The sequence below is a fragment of the Ruditapes philippinarum genome, unplaced genomic scaffold, assembly GCF_026571515.1.
Source record: "Ruditapes philippinarum isolate M1 unplaced genomic scaffold, ASM2657151v2 ctg8774_1_1_1_1, whole genome shotgun sequence".
Lineage (NCBI taxonomy): Eukaryota > Metazoa > Mollusca > Bivalvia > Venerida > Veneridae > Ruditapes > Ruditapes philippinarum.
Genome location: NW_026864591.1, coordinates 1 through 20,811, shown reverse-complemented (window position 1 = coordinate 20,811; position 20,811 = coordinate 1). Strand labels below are relative to the sequence as shown.

The 20,811-nt window shown below is 33.8% G+C and overlaps 1 protein-coding gene across 1 annotated transcript; it reads left to right on the top strand.

Annotated features, from left to right (window-relative positions):
* Positions 1-9,805: 9,805 nt before the first annotated feature.
* On the top strand, positions 9,806-19,576 carry LOC132726219 (uncharacterized; the record flags this gene model as incomplete). The annotated part of the gene is made up of 2 exons (XM_060711497.1): positions 9,806-9,914; positions 19,331-19,576. Coding segments are annotated over exons 1-2 (316 nt in total), but the record flags the coding sequence as incomplete, so codon positions are not given.
* Positions 19,577-20,811: the final 1,235 nt, after the last annotated feature.

Here is a 20,811-nt window from a genome sequence, read left to right as displayed (position 1 = left end):
TCAACTACCTGGAACCAAACAGCGAGAATAATCAGTATATTCAAGGAAACTTAAAAAATTACGGTGACACAAAGGTGACATGTGTGTATTTTTATTTATCTCGTGGCCACGAGATACTATGTCGTGGCCACGAGTTACTAAGTCGTGGCCACGAGATAGCTAAGCCGTGGCCACGAGATACTATGTTGTGACCACGAGTTACTAAGTCGTGGCCAAGAGATAGCTATGTCGTGGTCACGAGATACTATGTCGTGGCAACGAGATAGCTAAGTCGTGGTCACGAGATACTATGTCGTGGCCACGAGTTACTAAGTCGTGGTCACGAGAAAGCTGAGTGGTGGCCACGACATACTATGTCGTGGCCACGAGTTACTAATTCGTGGCCACGAGATAGCTAAGTCGTGGCCACGAGATACTATGTCGTGGCCACGAGTTACTAAGTCGTGGTCACGAGATAGCTGAGTCGTGGCCACGAGATACTATGTCGTGGCCACGAGTTACTAAGTCGTGGCCACGAGATACTATGTCGTGGACACGAGTTAGCTATCTCGTAGCCACGAGATAGCTAAGCCGTGGCCACGAGATACTATGTCGTGACCACGAGTTACTAAGTCGTGGCCAAGAGATAGCTATGTCGTGGTCACGAGATACTATGTCGTGGCCACGAGTTACTAACTCGTGGCAACGAGATAGCTAAGTTGTGGTCACGAGATACTATGTCGTGGCCACGAGTTACTAATTCGTGGCCACGAGATAGCTAAGTCGTGGCCACGAGATACTATGTCGTGGCCACGAGTTACCAAGTCGTGGTCACGAGATAGCTGAGTCGTGGCCACGAGATACTATATCGTGGCCACGAGTTACTAAGTCGTGGCCACGAGATAGCTAAGTCATGGCCACGAGATACTATGTCGTGGCCACGAGTTACTAAGTCGTGGCCACGAGATAGCTAAGACGTGGCCACGAGGTACTATGTCGTGGCCACGAGTTACTAAGTCGTGGCCACGAGATAGCTAAGTCGTGGCCACGAGTTACTATGTCGTGGCCACGAGTTACTAAGTCGTGGCCAGGAGATAGCTATGTCTTGTGGCCACGGATACTATGTCGTGGTCACGAGTTACTAAGTCGTGGCCACGAGATAGCTAAGCTGTGGCCACGGATACTATGTCGTGGCCACGAGTTACTTAATCGTGGGAACGAGATAGCTAAGTCGTGGCCCCGAGATAATTAACCAATCAGAATACACTATATACAATATGAATTTTTTAAACTTAACATTTTACTTATACATGCAACATTAGTTTTTGAAAATACTGAAGATATTCACTTTTAGGATCATATTAGAAAGTCACATTCCAAGGCCCATCAGACATTAATTGACTATAGCTCTTTGTTCGGACAATTTTGTAATCGAATTGGTCAGTTTGTACGTACTACGGCCTGTTAACCTTGTTTATACGATAACCTAGAAGGAATAAGTCCTGGTTTATTTTATTTGGAACGGACATTGCCCATGGACAGTAGATAGCCTATAAGGTAAAATCCTTGTCTGATGAATAATTTAGAAGGGATAAGCCATGGCTTATATAACCCAGAAAGATCATTGCACCTGATCGGTAGATGACATCTAATAATTTCAAGGTCATGGGGTCCAAAATCAGGGTCACAGTGACGCTAAATGTAAAATTATTGACCAGTCAATAAGTTGTATAAATGGCACTTTTACAGGCAGGTGAAGTAGGGACATCCTTGTACTATAGCACATGTCTAGTTAATTAGGGAAATTCATATAAATGGTGTAATCTGATTGGTTATTTATCTCGTGGCCACGACTTAGCTATCTCGTGGCCACGACTTAGTAACTCGTGGCCACGACATAGTATCTCGTGGCCACGACTTAGCTATCTCGTGACCATGACTTAGTAACTCGTGGCCACGACATAGTATCTCGTGGCCACGAAATTAATAAAAAAAACACATGTCACCTTTGTGCCACCGTAGAAAATAATATTTTTTTAAATAAATAGTTCAATGTAAATAATTATGTGTACAAAAAATGTTACTTTCTGCAAATTGGAATGCACTTGTGAATACACTTGGCAACATGTCATTATAATTATATGAATATATGAATTTTATCCATTATTTGCGCGCAAATAGTAGGACAATATCAAAAAGAAAAATACAAACTTTTAATTTAAATTTTAAGTAATTTAGAACATATTTTGTGTGAATCGATTTCTTTATTTGAACTTTAATTTGTAAATATTGACTTACATATTGGTTCTCTATACATATTGAACGCTAGTATTTAGTCTAGTTTTCAATTATAGTTCTCAGTAGAGTTTTGCTAATTGCATTAGAGCGATTTCTTTAATGTCATTTTTTAATTTGTTAATCCAATATCAGCATGTTTACCCATGGCGAGATCGTTTTTCTATTTGAATCTAAGATATTTGCATCAAGTTTTTTTTTCAAACAAATGAAATACGTCTACCCATCGGCTTTGTTTGCTTAGAATTATCATTGTAAAATAACGACATAGAGACCTTGTGTTAAATTGCACTATCTAACAGAAGTGCGCATAATTATTACTTAGTTACTATTGACTTAGCATAATTGAAATTCTAATAAAATGAATTGGGACAAAACAAAAATGTAGGACAAGGAAATTTCGTTACGTACCACCCTTATTTAAAATATCACCCTTATAAAGGTAATGAGTATGCTTCTTTCATTTTCTAATTTGTCTATTTCATTTTATAATACATTTCAAGTGTTGTTTTAAAAAGAAATAGGCGATTACTCTCTGCACCGTTTCTTAAATTAGGAAGAACACAATTCAAAAGGTTTCTTTGCAATAAATTTTCAATTTATTGGACTGTAATTTTTGTTTTGTTTGTTTGTGTGTGTGTGTGTGTGTGTGTGTGTGTGTGTGTGTGTGTGTATGGGTGCGTGCGTGCGTGCGTGCGTGTGTGCGTGTTGTTGACAAACTTGAAACGTCTAACATATCCTTATTGATTGACTCTTGTCCCTGATGTTTTTAGACTTAGGATCGACGGAGTACATGGAAATATAAGTTGATAGTCTGCATTTAGTATTCATTTGGTAAAATTCTCTGTCATTCTGTATGCAAGTCTGTTACGAATATACCCAATTCCTCGTCAGCGTAACATACTGGTAAAAGGATGAACAATGCGTTAACATATACAAAGTAATATGTAGTATTTAAGACATTTCTTGTATTCTATCGTACGAATCTGTTGCATGTGTTGATATAATTATAACATGAGGCATAATAGAAAGAATACCAGAGGTTCTAAAGAACGACCAAAACGTCGAAATTGAAAATACTGCACGCTTTGTTTGAATGAGCCAGTTCATGGACAGAAGCGTTAATGCAAGCTGCCGTCCGCACCCTCTAGCACACCCTCTAGCACCGTATTTTGCAATATTCAACATGAATATATACATATCTATATGCAAGCTCTTACTGTTTTTTTTTTATTTCTTAATGGTTGTAAAAATGTGTATTCTTATTTTTATTACTTTAGTAATATATAATCAAGTTACATGCAAAAATGTTGTATTTAATGTATTTTACTGGTCTTTTGTTGCCATATCAACCAATAAAGAACTAGTTTCATAATTCCTATATGAAGTATTAACATACTTCATACAAGGATGAATTTTATGATTGTTAATTATTTTGTCATGTATAAGTATATATTACATCTGCTTATTTAAATGTTTCAATAAAAATTCGACTCAAAAATATATATTTTGTTGTTATGGTGATGCTTGAAAATGCACAATCTTTCCTTGAATAACAGAAATTTTCAAAAGAATATCTGTCTCCAGCATGTTCTATCTGAAACTGGTTAAAACTCATTTTCGCTCAGATACACCATTTGGGCCAAAAATTGCTGAGCTTGTCACATAATTATGATAATGGTGAAATTTTGAATTTAGAAACATTTGCAGATATGATTATGCGACAATGATGGAACCTCTAATGCGACACTTTCTTCTAATTCTTTGGCTATTGGTGTATGTTATTATTGCATTAAAGTTTTATATAGGAAATAGATTAATCCGGACATTCGCGTATACCATATTTTAGTTGAGGATGACAATGTAGACTGAGCGTTTCTTTAATCGCTGTTTAAAAAATATTCATTAGAATTTGAATATTCTATACTCAATATACAACGATGAGTTCACTTAACACTTAGATCTTATTTTTATTCAACAGCTTAAAAAGAAACTTACTTTAACTCATACTTTAACTCACAAAATGTATTAACGTCACCATATGTAAAGAAGATATCAATCCATTGCCATTGAAACAAACCAAAGTAGCCTACACAGTTTTCAAAACTGACTGTCGTCGGTTCGGCCATTGCCAAAGGTAACTGGTAGACCGTAGTTACTATATTCCCATTTCCCTTCCGTGCTGTCATTCCAATCCAAACACCTAGAGAATAATGTAACAATTAATTATGTAACATTTTAAATATATAATATAGTGTTATAATATATTTTTGGTGTTCCTTAGTAATTTTAGTATGTATATTTGTTTAGCGAATCAAAAAAAGCGGGCGATATGTTTGAAAGCAGTTCATGATAACGCCATCCCCTACAACGATTATTTCATTGCATTGCTTATAAATTTAAAGGATCCAGATTACGTTTAGTACGTACGTACGTATAAAAGACGAGTAATAATCCAAAGGGATTCAAAAAGCGGACAGGTTCTTTATAGTAAATTTATTGTACATGCATTTAGTACACACCTCTCATACAAATGTGGGTGATGTTAAAGAACCAAAGTCTTAAATATAATAAATATTGTCGTCTGCAAAATTAGAATTCCGTTCAAGTACTGCAGAGTTACATGTTCTGTTTTATATTTATCTGAAATGTTCACGTTATTGCAAACTTATCCACTTAAATTGAGTCGCAGAAATGTGGAACCTATAACCCTTTACCTTATGAGAATATTGTGAAAAATGGCTATTTCCATTGAAAACCCTCCTGTTTTACTTTTACAAAAAACAACAATTTTAGTTTTACTAGGATTAACTTGTAAATGCCATAATTGACAATAATTCGACATTGCATCTAGTGCTTTTTGCAGTTCTTCAGCAGATTCAGCAAATATAACAGTGTCATCAGCATATAAAAGAATATACAATTTAAAATACATTTCAACATCAGAATCACTCAGGGTATCATTTACAATGTTTGATAGTAGATCCAGACCATTAAAATGTTGTGACAGGAAATAGTTTAAATCATTTAAAAATAAAGAAAACAATATGGGAGATAAATTTTCACCCTGACGAACGCCTGTATGACTTGTAAAAAATTTCGACATATGACTAAAAGAATTAATTTTAACACAAGATTTAGCTTGTAAATACATGTTATAAATGATCTTTATACATTTACCATCAACATTATTGCTAATTAATTTCTGCCAAAGTGCAGTTCTATTTATGCTATCAAAAGCCTTTCTATAATCAATAAAAGAACAATATAACTTTTTACCTTTAGACAGATATAAATCAATCAAAGTTTTCAGAGAAAATATATGATCAGTAGTGCTATACTTTTTCCTAAATGCAGCTTGTTCTTCACAGAGAATATTATTACTTTCTAAAAAATTATTGAGTCTAGAGTTAAGAACATTTGTGAAAAGTTTCCCAAAACAACTAAGCATAGTAATTCCCCTATAATTATCTGGATCGTCTATGTTACCCTTGTTTTTGTATATTGGTAAAATAATCCCTTTACTCCAAAACTTCAGGAAAAATTCCAGAATCTAAAATAATATTAAAACAAATAACAAAACACATCAAACATGCTGTCGGGTACATTCTTCAAATATTCAATTCAATACATGATCAAAGGAAGATGATGCTTTATTGTTTTTCAGTGAAATAATAGCTTTACGTATTTCTAATACAGTAAATGGTTTATCTAAATCAGAGTTATTTGACGAGACATTAGTTATATCAAAGTCATCAATGTCAACTTGAGTGTCAACCTCATTCAATTTACTAAAATGATCAAAAAAGCCTCAGTTGTTACTTTGTTAATAACTTCCTTCCGATCACCTGAATATTTGTTCAATAGACTCCAATAAGATCTAGGATCTTTATTTTTTAAACCTTTAATTTTATCAACAATGCTTTTCTGATATGCTCTAAACTTTTTCTTAACTTCTTTTTTATACTGTCGGCTACTACAAACTAAATTATCTTTATTTCCTGCAGTAGGGTTCCTGCTATACATGTTTTTATAATTCATATATTGAATACGAGCATTTTTACAATCACTATCAAACCAAATTTTATTGTTTTTCTTAGACTTCCTATGATTAACATTTTTCTTTATAAGATCACAACTTACAGCTGCATCGGTTAAAATACCAGACACTTTACCGGTCAAATGATTCACAACATTTACATCAAAATGACGATTTTCACCTCTTTAAGCTCATCCAATAAATTTGATACAGATGTGCTATCGAACTTATGCTTATAACTAGCACTTAAATTAGAACTCCACACAGGCCTATAACAAACATCATCTTTAGATTTGATACTTGCATCCATAACTGTTACAATCTGGTATAATGTTCAAGTTAAAACAAAATTCCAATGCACAATGCACATCAGATAAAATTGGATCAAATTGCAAAACATTAAAATATGTTATACAGGGAACAAAATTCCTGACATAAGCAAATAATCAATCAAGCTACCATTACCTTTATTACATGTGTTTCTACCAATATATGCATCATTACCACATCTACCATTACCAATAAAGATATTTGCAGATTTACACAACTGAATAAGTCTCTGGCCATAATTATTACATTTGCTGTCACAAGAAAAACGTTCAACAGGGAAACCAAGTTCATCAAGGTTATTGATAACTATATGTTGCATGGTAATATCATCAAAATTTTCATTAATTACATACTTATCAAAGTCAACAAAATCACTCAAGGAACCAGTTCTTGCATTGAAATCACCAAAAATACAGAATAAACAGTTTGCAAATTTGATTTTCAAATCAATAATACAACTTTCTAAGCTATCAAATAATTCAAGAGAGCTATAATGAGATCCTTCAGGAGGAATATAAACATTCCCAAAGATGACATCAGAATCTTTGCATTTTAAAAATAAAAAATTCTCAGAGCTACAATCTAACACAGTTAACTTTGTGGACAAAGATTTCTTGATAAAAACTCCCACTCCCCCCGATTTATTACGGCATTTATCTCGAAATTTGTGAAAGAAAACATAGTCTTTCATACAAACAGTGTCATATGCATCTAATTTAGTTTCAGAAACAAAAAATATATCGTATTTTTCAACAAAATTAATGAAGTCTGGAATTACAAGTTTAGATCTAAGCCTACATACATTTATAGAACAACATTTTGTAATATTAGAAATATTAGACATACAATATACATGATCATGTGAAATATCATCACAATTATTAAAAGAATTAAGCTTACTTAAATCACTAGAGTTAACAAGTGATGATTTTAACTGACTTGAGTAACTTGTACTCGAACATGGTTGAATATTTATTAAACACTGATCTATATGACTAGAATTATCATTGTTCCACTGATTTTGATTCACTTGGCCCAAGTCACTGTTATTCGGTAACTGTTTATCATCATGATTACTTAAAGTAGAATCCTTGTCAGCAGATACACACATATTAACTTGATTAGAGTCATATTTTGAGTTCATACTACATGCCCCTATATCACTATTATGGTAATAAAAATCAACGTGCGATAACTGTTTATTAATATTGTCATTTTTACTACAAGATAACTTGTTTCCATCATCACCCTGGTTAGAAACTATATCAACTGAAATAAACTTATTGGAATCGTTACTTGTTGAACAGTCTTGACCACCGGTCAAGTTATAACTAGAACAAAAATTAAATGAAGTTGAACTAATAGGGTCATTTATTCCCAAACATAACTGGTTACGAGTAGACTGAGCCTCTGCGTATTCCTATTCATAGGCTACAAGACCAAGTTTTCTAAAGTCATTTGGTAGCTCTATCTTAAATAGATCATCACGTGAAGAGATTACTTCATCTTTATTCTTGAATACACAATGAATGTTACCATCACGAGTGTAAAGTTTAGAAACTTTTCCCGATTCCTTGATATAATCCTTTAAACGTAGCCTCAAAGGTGTTAGATCATCAGATATGAACACTCCCTTGTACGTTTGGCTGATTGATAAACGTTTCTTTATTGAAAACAACACCATCAGCTTGTTACGTGATACAAATCTAACAATATGATGCGGTTTCTTCCCTTTAATCGGATGACAAATACTGATATCTGCAGCAGAGAATGGAGTATAAGATTCATCCAATCCTTCTTCTAAGTTGTTGGAGACACTCAAATTTATTTCCGACTCATCGACAACACTACCATTGCTATGTCTCCTCGTCATATGTTTCCCTGTAGACGTTTCGATGTCCTTGCATTTGGCATCAAATCTAGCGATGTGCTTAAACATAGAAATTACCGTTTCAGTAAGCGATTTTCCCTGATCAATAGCTAAACCAAATAATCTCACGTTCTCCCTTCTTGAGTACTGATTTAGTTTATCAATTTCATAACGGTTAACGCTAACAGCACATTTTACTTTTACAAAGTCAGTACACGTTACCTTACGATCTACCTGAGGCAACATTTAGCCTGTCACATGTCCAAAATTTCCTTGGCGATGAGGAGGGCTGCCGTCCCCTTCAAAGCCCCGAACGCAACCCCTTGATGTACCTTTTTGATAGGGGGCGGCGCCGAAAAAGTGATCACTTTTTTATCAACATTTCTCAAACGAAAAACATTGTGCTTGGGGGCCTAAATAGGGTAATTTTTCACTGTTTGATGCCTCAAAAAGTGTGTGGGGTCGAAAAGCCGTCAAAACATGTCTATATGAAGTAAAGGGATAATCAGTGTCAATCGTAACGATTCGGCAATTTCCGACAAGTTCGTAGAAGTCGTCCGAAGTGTTCCGCTTGCATTCGAAAACGAGTCTTGTGTGATTAACGAGCGCCAGTCTGTTTAGCCAAGAATGTTAAGTACTTAAAACACTAGAAAATGTTGCGGCACAGCTATAAGTCACGAACCACGAAACCATTATTCGTAAATACCCCCACGGGCAGATTGCTGTTTACTAGTACAAAAGTGTCCGTAGATTTCATGAATGGACAAACAAATAACATGTTTTTCCTGTTGTACTGTTATTTCTCTAACAATTATATGTTCATAAGTTAGTTTGTCAGTCAGGGATACATTTGATTTTTTAATATTCCACACTGGCCCTTTCTAAAGAAAAAAGGCCTCTGAGATTGACTTTTATATAGCGCCCAATAATTGATGATGAAAAATGATTAGGATAAAATATAAAAAAAATGTCTCAAATATAAAAAGACTGCCCCCACTCTTGTTTATAGTGTGAACGTTACCGACAACTAACGAATGATATTTGATGGAAATTTTTGTCGGTCACGTGAGTAATTGTTTGTTTGTAACATAAGAAAGAAGTGAAAATAAGTTAAGATTTTTCACTGCATCACACTGCACTCACCTTTCCACATACTGTCACTTTATTACTACTAGTATATTAAAACGACGTAAGTTCATTTCCTAGAAACTGTGATGGCGAAAACTGTACTCCGTATTTATTGTAAAATTGACGCATCAATTGAATTTATTTTATAAAGGAAAAAAAACAACTCCAAACATTATTTGAATCACGCGTTCTTTAGTGAAAACATGGATACTTTATTTCGTCTGCGTGGGCAGTTAGTTCTGCTAGTTCCATTTGTAATAAATCTTTCACATTGTAAGTAATATTATCGTTGTTGAAAATTTTGTTTTAAATTAACAACTGAATATATATAAGTAAATTTCAAATGTTTTTATCTTTCAAAACTTTTGATTTAAATTTTATTAACAACTTGTTAATTTTAATTTTATTTACTAATTTGTGTTGCTTTTTTATATATGAAATTAAGGTACGATAAAAGGTTAAATGGAATGAAATGTAAGTATATTTTTGTATCTTATTTTGATTGATATTTTTTCATTTTTTTACCAGATTTAAAAAAGAGGCGATGAAAATGGACTATAAAGTTTTTTCTGACACTTAAGCAAGCTTAATCATCAACGTTTAATTTAGCATCTCAAAGTTTCCATTTAAAGTTAAAAATAGTCATTTTTAAGCGTGTTTCTCCACTATCTAATAAAATTTTCTAACGAAATCCGTAATGTTTTCCAGAAATTCCGTAACAGTTCCCATAAGAACGCCTGACAAGTTATCATAAGAAGTCTTTCCTTCGTGTAAACCCCCCCCCCCCCCCGTGATTTTGTGATGCATATCATTCAATGTGTTAAAATTATTGTGTAAAATGTGACGCATTAAGTTCCAAGAGTAAATTTTGGGTGTTTTCCATGGTGTATAAATAAAATGTGTTTGAAATATGGTTTTGTAAATGCTCTAAATATTTCATTTAATAATATTTAATTTAAATTTGATTTAAACTGGGCAAAAGCTTGTCAAGTTGGTCAAATATATAGGCTTTCATAGTATTTCATTTATTCTCGATCGCCCGCTAGATGCCTGAATAAACTTAGCATAATCTTATTACGAAGAACAGTTTACTTACGTACGTAATATTTCGTGGTATACTTGCTACTAGGAAAAGTTTTCAGCAAATTTTGCTACCGTGGATATCTGTTCTTGAAAAATATTTGTGACGGGGGAAGACTTTCTAAAATTCTTTATATACCACACGGGTAGACTTTCCAGTAAATTTTATTAGACAGATAAATTTGCCAGCTATATTTGTAAAGCAAACTTTCCAAAAAAAATCGCTTTCTGGCAAACCTCTCTGAAATGACTGGAACGCAAGAAAACTTTATATATTTGCTACATGCGTTACAGTTCCAGTGAAATTTGCTACCCGAGTAAACAATGTAGAGTTCTATATTTTCTGCATATGTAAACTTTCCAGTAAAATTTGAGTTGCGCTTGTTAACTCTCCTTATATTGCAAACAGCCGTTTATATACGGCCATATAACCTGTCAACAATCTTTATAACGAATTCATAATACAGCAAGAAAACGTCATTGTAACGCCATTTTTCATTGGATAATCGTGACGTTTATATAGATTTTTTTTTATAATACTGCACGTTTATAACGTCGCTTTCCATTGGATAATCGTGACGTTTATATAGTTTTACGGCTGCTGTCGATTTATAAAGAAATTTCGCTTTATTCCTCTAAAAATGATGCTTGCTGTATTATAATTTCGTTATAAAGATAATTGACAGGTTATATGGCCGTATATAAACGGCTGTTTGCAATATAATCCTCGCCTAGCGGCTCGGGTTATATTTACAAATAGCCGTTTATATTATATGTTATTTTGGTTTTGGAGTGATATATAGAGAATAATAGGTTGGTGCCGTGGATGGAGAAAGTTTATCTGGCGAGGCGGAGGAATTTATTGGGTGAGCCGAAGGAAAGATTAACCATAATTTACTGACTTTTTCCAGTTAAGGTTTGACTTATAATCGTCGGTCAATATGCCAATTGAATTCTTAAAATTTATTTTACAACTTTAATAAAAAAAAAGAGTAGTAAGTATTAAAATAGCACATAAAACACACACACACACACACACACACACACACACACACACACACAAAAGAAAACAATATTAATAAAATTTGTATTTTTTTATTAGAATTAATAGATATTACAATTATTGTATAATAAACAATTATGCTCAACATGATCTAACCAGTTGCATATTTTTACTAAAAGTGAACAGATACCTTAAGAGTGGGTCTTTGCTAATAGCGATAACATAATAAGGGACAATTACACATATGGATTATAAATGATTGTATAAATGTATATCCGTTGCTACCACGATCATAAAGAAATAACAAGTAATATTCTAATCTCTAGCAAGCCAATCAAAGTTCATAATGAACAATGTCTTTCGTCCGCTCATTCATAAGTGATATACAATTCATCACATGTCTACTAGTTCATCTTCACTTGCTGCATTTCTTGCTTGGACGCCCTTTGATGCTTTGCATCAATGCTTTTCTTGTAATATTAGGTATAAATATTCCTAACTGGTTATATGGTCCTATATAAACGGTTGTTTGTAAATATATCGTGCAGTATTATAAACGTTAAATTACACGCGCTTTCCCGTAAACTGTTCAGCAAAATTTGTACGCCAGTTATCGTTCTAACGTTCTTTAAGTAATAAGTGAGAAGTAATAGAAAGAGCATCGAAACACGAGGCTATCTGATTTGTACGAGGGGGCGTAGCCCCCGAGTATTAATCAGATTGCCGAGTGTTTTGATGTTCTTTCGCTTTTGTATTATAGTCAAACATAAAAACACATTCCCTGTTGTCGCAATATGAAACCCCGGAGAAAAGTAACCAAAGAACGAGCTCTGAATATGATATTTCTGTCGCTTTCCCTTTCTCTGCCGTCGCATTATGTAAACCCTAGCAAAAATGAACCAATCAATGGGCATGCTCTGGAGTGCGGGTAACTAATACCTGCAATCCAGTTAACGCACTGTGCATGTATATGTATACAATTTAACTCTGACACATTTTCAACAGAAAGGTCCCCAAACTATGATACAATTTGGTCTTAACGGTATACATAGGAAATTCCAAAAACGGGGCTATCTGGATTATTATCCGATATCGTAAAAGTAAACACTTACATATACTATATAGCATTATTCTTATAGAATCGTTGGTGTATAACCGTTATGGCTCTGCCGGTAGATCGAAATTATTGTACTTTTAATGTTTTGTACTCATAGGTTCGAACCCCACGTAAATCCATTTTATTACCACAGTTTTTTCTTCTTGCTCTGTTTTTTATCATTATTATCTATATATTTTTCGTTTTCCTTTTTGTTTTCTTCTTATAATGTATATTTTATAGTATATATTTATTTTCTTTCTTTTCTATTCTATTTTCTTTTTGTATTTTTGATCGCAGTGTAATAAAATATTCGATCTCATATTAATTCATGTATGTATATGAAAAAAAGGTCATACTTGTTTTCTGAAGAGATGACTGCTCTGAGGTAAACTAAAAATGTGTCTTACCAGTAATCGAACTTCTGCCTGTACGGGTTAAACACATTACTGACACGGTTGCTCTACCTACTGCGCTTACAAGTCATTTTTGTATTTTCTGATCGCAAGATCAGTAAATACAAAGCTAGCATCCACGGTCTAACACAAAATTTCCTAACAGACCTAATAACGCAAAGTAGTTCTCACTCAAAACTGCTTAAAAACCAGCAATTTAAAAGAAAGAATAATTTTTAATGTAGGCATTTAACGAATTACAGTGCATGAAAAGTTTAGATTAGTCAATAGAAATATGAGGTTACAATCACAAATTTCGCGGATGAATATCTTTTTTTACCCAATGAAAATGTTCGGTTATTTCCGTAAAACTTAATCAATGAAAATGCTATTTTTAGCTATGTCGATTACCGAATACTCCAGAGCGTAGTACACAAATAAATCTGAATGTCGAGTAGTGGAATATATACATGTCGGACTGTTTTGGCGAGAAGATTTTCGCTAAATTATTTTCATCAGTATTAAACAACAGGTATATCGTGAACAAAATACCTCGAAATTAATAAGGATTACAAACACGAAATGTAAATTCTCAATTTAGAATTCAATGTATTTGTTTTTATTCAAGCTACTTTCGTACATGTATTACTTCACTGTGGTGCAGAGGTAGCGCGCTCGCTTAGGGTCACTGCGGTATACCGTACCCCGGATATTGCTCGATATTATGAGGACTTTCATCCCATTTCGCGACTTTGAACGAGGAAAGAAGGTATGTTTAGTGACGATATTTAGTCATTTTGAATTGGTTTGATATAAATTTTGTAGAAAAACAAATACTACGATAATTTCTTTAGTTACTGAAACCCCAAAAATGTTGAGAAATAGCTTTGAAATATAATTAGGAGGTAAAATTCGTCTCTTTGCTCACGTGATAAATGAGCTCGGATAAGTCAAATTTGATGTTTTGTGCATATACTTCCTTAAAGAAAAACTTGAATCGAGTGAAATGTGATCATGATGATAATGTTTATGTTGTAAATGTTCAATAAACAATAGAACCTCAGATGACAGTGCATTTTGAAGAATAAATACACATGTCAGTGTACGAGTATTGCGTTGGAGTTGCCCGCCGGTGTCACGAGTATTGCTTTTAGTGTAACGAGTATTGGTTATCAATGAAGAGTAAATGCAAGTAGTAAACACAAAGTATTTACCACATTTAATTTTAAATATTTCTTACTGTGTATACTTACACTATATGTGCAGAATATGCAGAATTCGGAGGTACTTTACTGGAAACATCTGCAAATAATCCAGATTTTCATTCCTGCTCGTGAAAAATCTCAGCCGAACGAACTCAGCAATTTTTCTGTGTTTAAAATGTTCTCGTTGCTATCGAAGGATCAACCTTTCCAGAATTTGTTAATAATTATTGCATATCTTACTTTAAATAGTAAAAAAATGCATCCAAAGTGCATTAATACTGCCTCAATATTGTCAATATTAGACGGTATTGAGCAAGTGTGCCAATATCTAATATCAACCGACTTCCTACTATGCCAAAAATCCATATTAAGGTAACTTTCGGGCATTTTGTACCTGCACTCTAGCAACGCCAGACCGTCTGCACGTGAAATTTTGTTACGCCATTAGCAATGAGTTACCGTATGACTGCCGAGCGGGTACAGCTCAAAAATCCGAATAATAGATTTTGATAAGATTATGATAAAGGGCAGCTGGTGCAATAAAAAGGTTATGTTCCTTAAAACCTTTATCTCATAAAGGCGTGTTTTGAAGGCTTTACACCCCACCCCTTTTGAGGCCTCAAATAGTGTAAAACATGCGCTATTTAGGTCACAAACACGGTTTTTTCGTCGTTCAAAAGAGTGATCACTTTTTTGGCGCCACCCCCATTAAAAAGGTTCATCAAGGTGGTTACGCAGGGGGGGGGGGTGTGCCCCCTTCTGTTTGGGGGTTTGAAGTGGGGCAGTAGCCCCTCTAATCGCAGAGAAGTCTTGGGACTTGTGGGGGGGGGCTAAATGGCCACAGATCGATTTAAAGGTACCGTGTAATAAACGCCGAAAACCTAAGACTTTATCTCAATCAATCAATTGAGAAGTTGGTGCACCTTGAAATCAGTTTTGATGGGAAAAAAAGAACGCAAAATAGAGGTTTTTGGCAATTTTGAGACGCCCCCCACCCCGTTGCCATGATAAGTGGAAATTGAGCATGCTATTCCACAGGCTATGGTCCAGCTAACATTTGTGCCCAGTTTGATCAGTATTGAAACATTTTTTATAGTTTCATACCAGTTTGAACTTGTAACAAGAGGCTTAATTATAATTCAATGAAAACAGCCATGTTTCGCATTATGCTCATGCAGTAAAAGGTTAAGACGATACCGGCATGTTTGGACGGGCATAAGCCCTCAGGCCAATATTTTATTAAGTGCGTCGATATGTTTCTTAAGGCAAACTTGCCCTGTAAAAAACCTATTATAAATGTCATCTAAATATGTTTTTTTTTATTCTTGTCCATTTCAAAGATGGGTCTCCTTGATCAAAGTGTCTTGAGACATGTATTTAAAGTTTTTTTAACGTCAATTTTGATGGTTCTACCCTGCTTCCGACCATGCACACACTTTATTTCATCCATAGTGTGATTTTCAACCAAAATTGGAATTAAATCTCTGTATTTGCCCGTAAGAAAAAAACAGTAAATAACACTGAAAATGCACTGCTGAATCTGAAATATTTGAATAAATAACATATAAACAGTACATTATCAGAAAAATGAAATTGAATCGATAAACAGACGTGAAAGTTAGACAAAAATATCGAGTTTCCATACTAATGTGCTCATTCTGTTTTGCAATACTCTGTACACTAAAGTTGGGCTGTTTTGCAATACTCTGTACACTTAAAATCAATACTCGGTACACTGTCTTGTATCATTTTTGGCCTGTATCTTTTTGTACTTTCACACTTTTTGGCTGAAATTTGGACACGGCATACTTGGATAGTGAATACAAAAATTGCACGATTCATTTTTTTTAATATTGGTAATATAATAATTTCTAACGATTCTACAGTATCGCGGTCTGTTTTTTCTAGTGAGCAGCGGATCGTTTAGGGGTAGTTTAATCAATTTTACAAATACCTGTAATACTTTTACGTCTTTAAGAGCTACAAACATACCTCTAGATATATAAAACCCGTTTAGATAAATGAAATAGCCATTAGTTTGGAAAATATCGTCGCTGAACTTACCTTCGTTCCCCGTTCAAAGTCGCGAAATGGGATGAAAGTCCTCATAATATCGAGCAATATCCGGGGTACGGTATACCGCAGTGAGGGTGTGAGAGGCCTAAGGTTCAAATCCTAGTGGAGGCAACTTTTTTTTTTTGAAGTGTCTTTAGCCACGATATGCAAGGATAAAGTGTGGCTGTCATAAAAAATGAAAAATGATTTTTGATGCAACTCTAGTCATGCAAAATTCCATATGTATCAATCTCAAACTGTTATAGAAAAAAAATCTTAACGCATTCGCTGCGTAAGATGAATTATAGTATATAAAAATAAACTTATACAGGAAAATACATACAGATAGTCAGTATGATTTAGATTGCAAATATCAGAAAATACAGAGCTTGCAGCCCTTTGATTATAGGTTGTGGCATTGATCTGCCTAACCTATTTTTCGCATTGTTATTGGTCTTTGTTGTGTAAACACAAGCTCAAGTTATCATCCTGTTAACTTTCAAGTCATATTTTCTACCTGAAAATTTGCTACGCGGTTACTTTGCAGCATTTATTAGCACCCCGGGTCAATATACCAGTTACTTTCTGTTATATTTTTTTTGTCAGGGGGGGGGGGGATAAAGTTTCCAGTAAATTTGCTACGCGAGTAAATTATCTAGTGCTCTAAATTTGCTACATGTATACACTTTCCCGTTAAGTTTGCTTCTCGGGGCAAACTTTCCTGCTCTTTTGGCAACTAAGTTATTTTCCAGCAAAATTTAGTACGCGGACAACTCTCAGTTTTACAACGTATGTAAACATTCAAGAACTAGATGTATTTGCTACACGGGTAAGGTTTCCAGTAAAATTGATATTTGCTATGTGGGTAAACTTTCTTACAGAATTTGCTACGATGGTAAACACACAGCTATATGTACTACGTATTTTCCTCTCACTCAATATTGGTCACACTGGCAAACTTTCCACCTACATTTGCAACGTATGTAAACTTTCCAGCTGCATTCGCTACGTACCAATCGCATGGCAGTATCAGTGTTTGGACACTCCACCCCATTCCGATTTTTTCTGTTTCACGGTATTTTTTTAATTGTCGTAGCCATTTTGCAGTCTGATACCTGGGTTGAAATACGCGATCTGATTGGACGAGCCAAATTGGACGTCCAATCAGATCGCCTAAAACACATAGGTATCAGAATCCAAAATGGCTACGACAAGTAAAAAAATACCGTGAAATAGAAAAAATCGATAAAATATTGATATTCGTTAGACTTGAATTAAGTAAGCTGTGGAATTCAAGTTCTTTTTTTTTAATGTAAATGAATGATCCAACAAAATGCCTTTGGAATGCGCCTCAGTCGCCGAAACGACGATTTCCCGTGTTCCACATTGTTTGGCAAATGAACATATAGTAGGCTTTTCACCTTTCTATAACTATAATTTTGATAGTGGAAATTTTTTTTTATATATATATAATTTCATCGGTGGTTTTGTATTTGGTACCTTATAGTAAGCCTTAGAGTGTTGAATTATTTTTTTCAGGGTTGTAGTAGGGGTCCAGGGGCAGATAGGGGTGGGGTGTCCAAACACTGATACTGCCACCTGTGAACTAATCGGCCCTTTTTGTCAGTCTTCGGCACGATAGTATGAATACACAGAACGGATGCGGTATTCCGGTCTAACCTACGCTAAGAAAGTAAACATGTAAACAAATAGTAATTTAATGCTGGGAGTTGTTGACAACTTTATTTCTATTATATGTAGTAAAAGTCCACCTAAAATAAGTGAATTCATAGGTACAAAAGCAAACGATACATTATTTATATATTTACTAATACGGCTGTAGAAACCGAAAGTACAAAAAACCAACCTGTTGACATTTAGTCGGATTTGTTTAAAACTGAACATCAATGGGCATATTTAAATCAGACATATTTTCAAGCATAAGAGTACCGGAACAAACATTAGATGTCAAATATATACATTCGTTTTACATTATCTCTGTTTCTGTCTACATATGTAAACCACGTGGTAGAACTACTTTCAATAGGTTATTATAGATGGCTAAACGTTTGACCTATATTTGCATACATGGGTAAACTTTCGAGCTAAATTTGCAACGTAGCAAAACTTTCGAGCTACATTTGCTACGTAGCTAAATTTCCAAACTTTATTTCCTAGGTAGCTTTACTTTCGAACTATTTTTTATGCATGTGTAAACTTTCCGACTGCATTTGCTACGTAGCTAAACTTTCGAGTTATATTTGCTACGTAGCTAAACTTTAAAGCTAAATTTGGCACATGGATAATATTTCCAGCTATATTTGCTATGTATACGTAGCTAAATTTTCAGGCTATATTTAATACATGGGTAAACTTTCCACATATATTTGCAACATGCGTATCTAGCTGTACGTATTAGAATTAATTCATTAGTGCATTTAAATTTTTAGCTATATTCACATGTAACTTTGCAGCATAACTTACTAAACATGTAAACTTTCCCATTTACATTATGCTACGCTCGTAGATTTTATTGACATGTAGCTACGTTGGTAATAAGCTTTGCCATCTTGTATCAAAATGTTCACGCAGTACTCATTCCTAAAGTGTGTGAAGATTTAAGAGAACAAATAAACAAAAATTTAGAAGAAAAGTTACAAAACAAAATATGGTTTAATAGTAGTTTTCTTGAATTGCATAAATTGTCACTATTAACAACGCCGATTTTCTAACTGAAAACTATAATTTAATGTTTCTGACTGTGCTCCTTATTTCATATTTTATTAAGGTATATATAGTTTTCCTCCGTACTTTGTGCTCGTGTTTTTTTAACATTTCTTTGTTTATGTTTCTAGGTGATGTCTCTCATCAGTTGTGGATATACAAACCGGAACTGGAGAATATGACTGCATCATCAGGATATAGAGTCAGGACTCGATCATCTGTAGGGTGTGGCCGCACGTGCTCTATAAATGACACGTGCATCTCCTTCTTCGTTATGCCAACAGAACAGCTAAACTGTCAGTTACACGACACTGTGTTGGATGCCACAGATGGGTTATCGTACGTGCAGAAATCATATTACTATGTGCTTGGTGGAGGTAAGGTATCAGAATACAGTTAAACCTGTTTGAATGAGCAACACAATATAATATAGGGGTATCCGGAACTTTTATTTGGCTTAACTAGTTTTAGATCTCACTGGCGGAATTTAAATATATGACAGTCTAAAAACAAGAAATAGGTCAATATATTCATATATTTCTTTTTTCCCTCTTTTTGGTAATTGACATGGATTGTAATTGCCGTTTGTAATGTGTAAATTACATTATTTGTTCTTTTTTCAATATTTTACTTTTAGAAACATTTTCAAATTTTTTTTGAAATTACATGAATTTATATAATTTTAAAGAGCCCCTAATGTGACATTTCTACACTTTTTCCCCCGGAATTTTATTCGTTTTTACGAAATAGTAATTAGTAATTTCGACATAATAATTCGTAATAACGAAATATTAATTCGATTTTACGAAATATTAATTCGTTTTTACGAAATATTAATTCGTAATTACGAAATATTAACTCGTTTTTACGAAATATTAATTCGTTTTTACGAAATATTAATTCGTAATTACGAAATATTAATTCGTTTTTACGAAATAATTATTCGTTTTTACGAAATAATAATTCGTAATTACGAAATAATAGTTAGTTTTTACAAAATATTATTTCGTAATAACGAATATTTTTCGTATTTACGAATTAATATTTCGTATAAACGAATTAATATTTTGTAAAAACGAATTAATATTTCGTAATTGACCCCTTTGTGAGATTAGTAGGTTCTTTTTCAAGCTCACAATGATCTTAAATAAGATTCCGTAAAAACGAATTAATATTTCGTAATTACGAATTAATATTTCGTAAAACGATTTAATATTTCGTAAAAGCGAATTAATATTTCGTAATTACGAATTAATATTTTGTAAAAACGAATTAATATTTCGTAAAAACGTTTTATTGCACCGTAGAAACGAATTAATAAATTGTAAAAGCGAATTGATATTTCTTAAAAACGAATTACTATTTCGTTAAAACGTATTGTTATTTCCTAAATGTCAGAATAATCACAGTTTCACTGTAGATAGTTTTTTTTTACAACGAGTCAGCGATACACTGAAGTGTATCATATTTCAATGTACAGTTTCATTTATAAACCTGTTGCTGGGAGTATAAAATATGTATACATGTTTAAATGTCAAATTGTTTCAGCTAGCAAATATGTATGGGTAAGAGTTCGTATTAAGACGACCGTAGGGAGTCTTATCGAACTCTT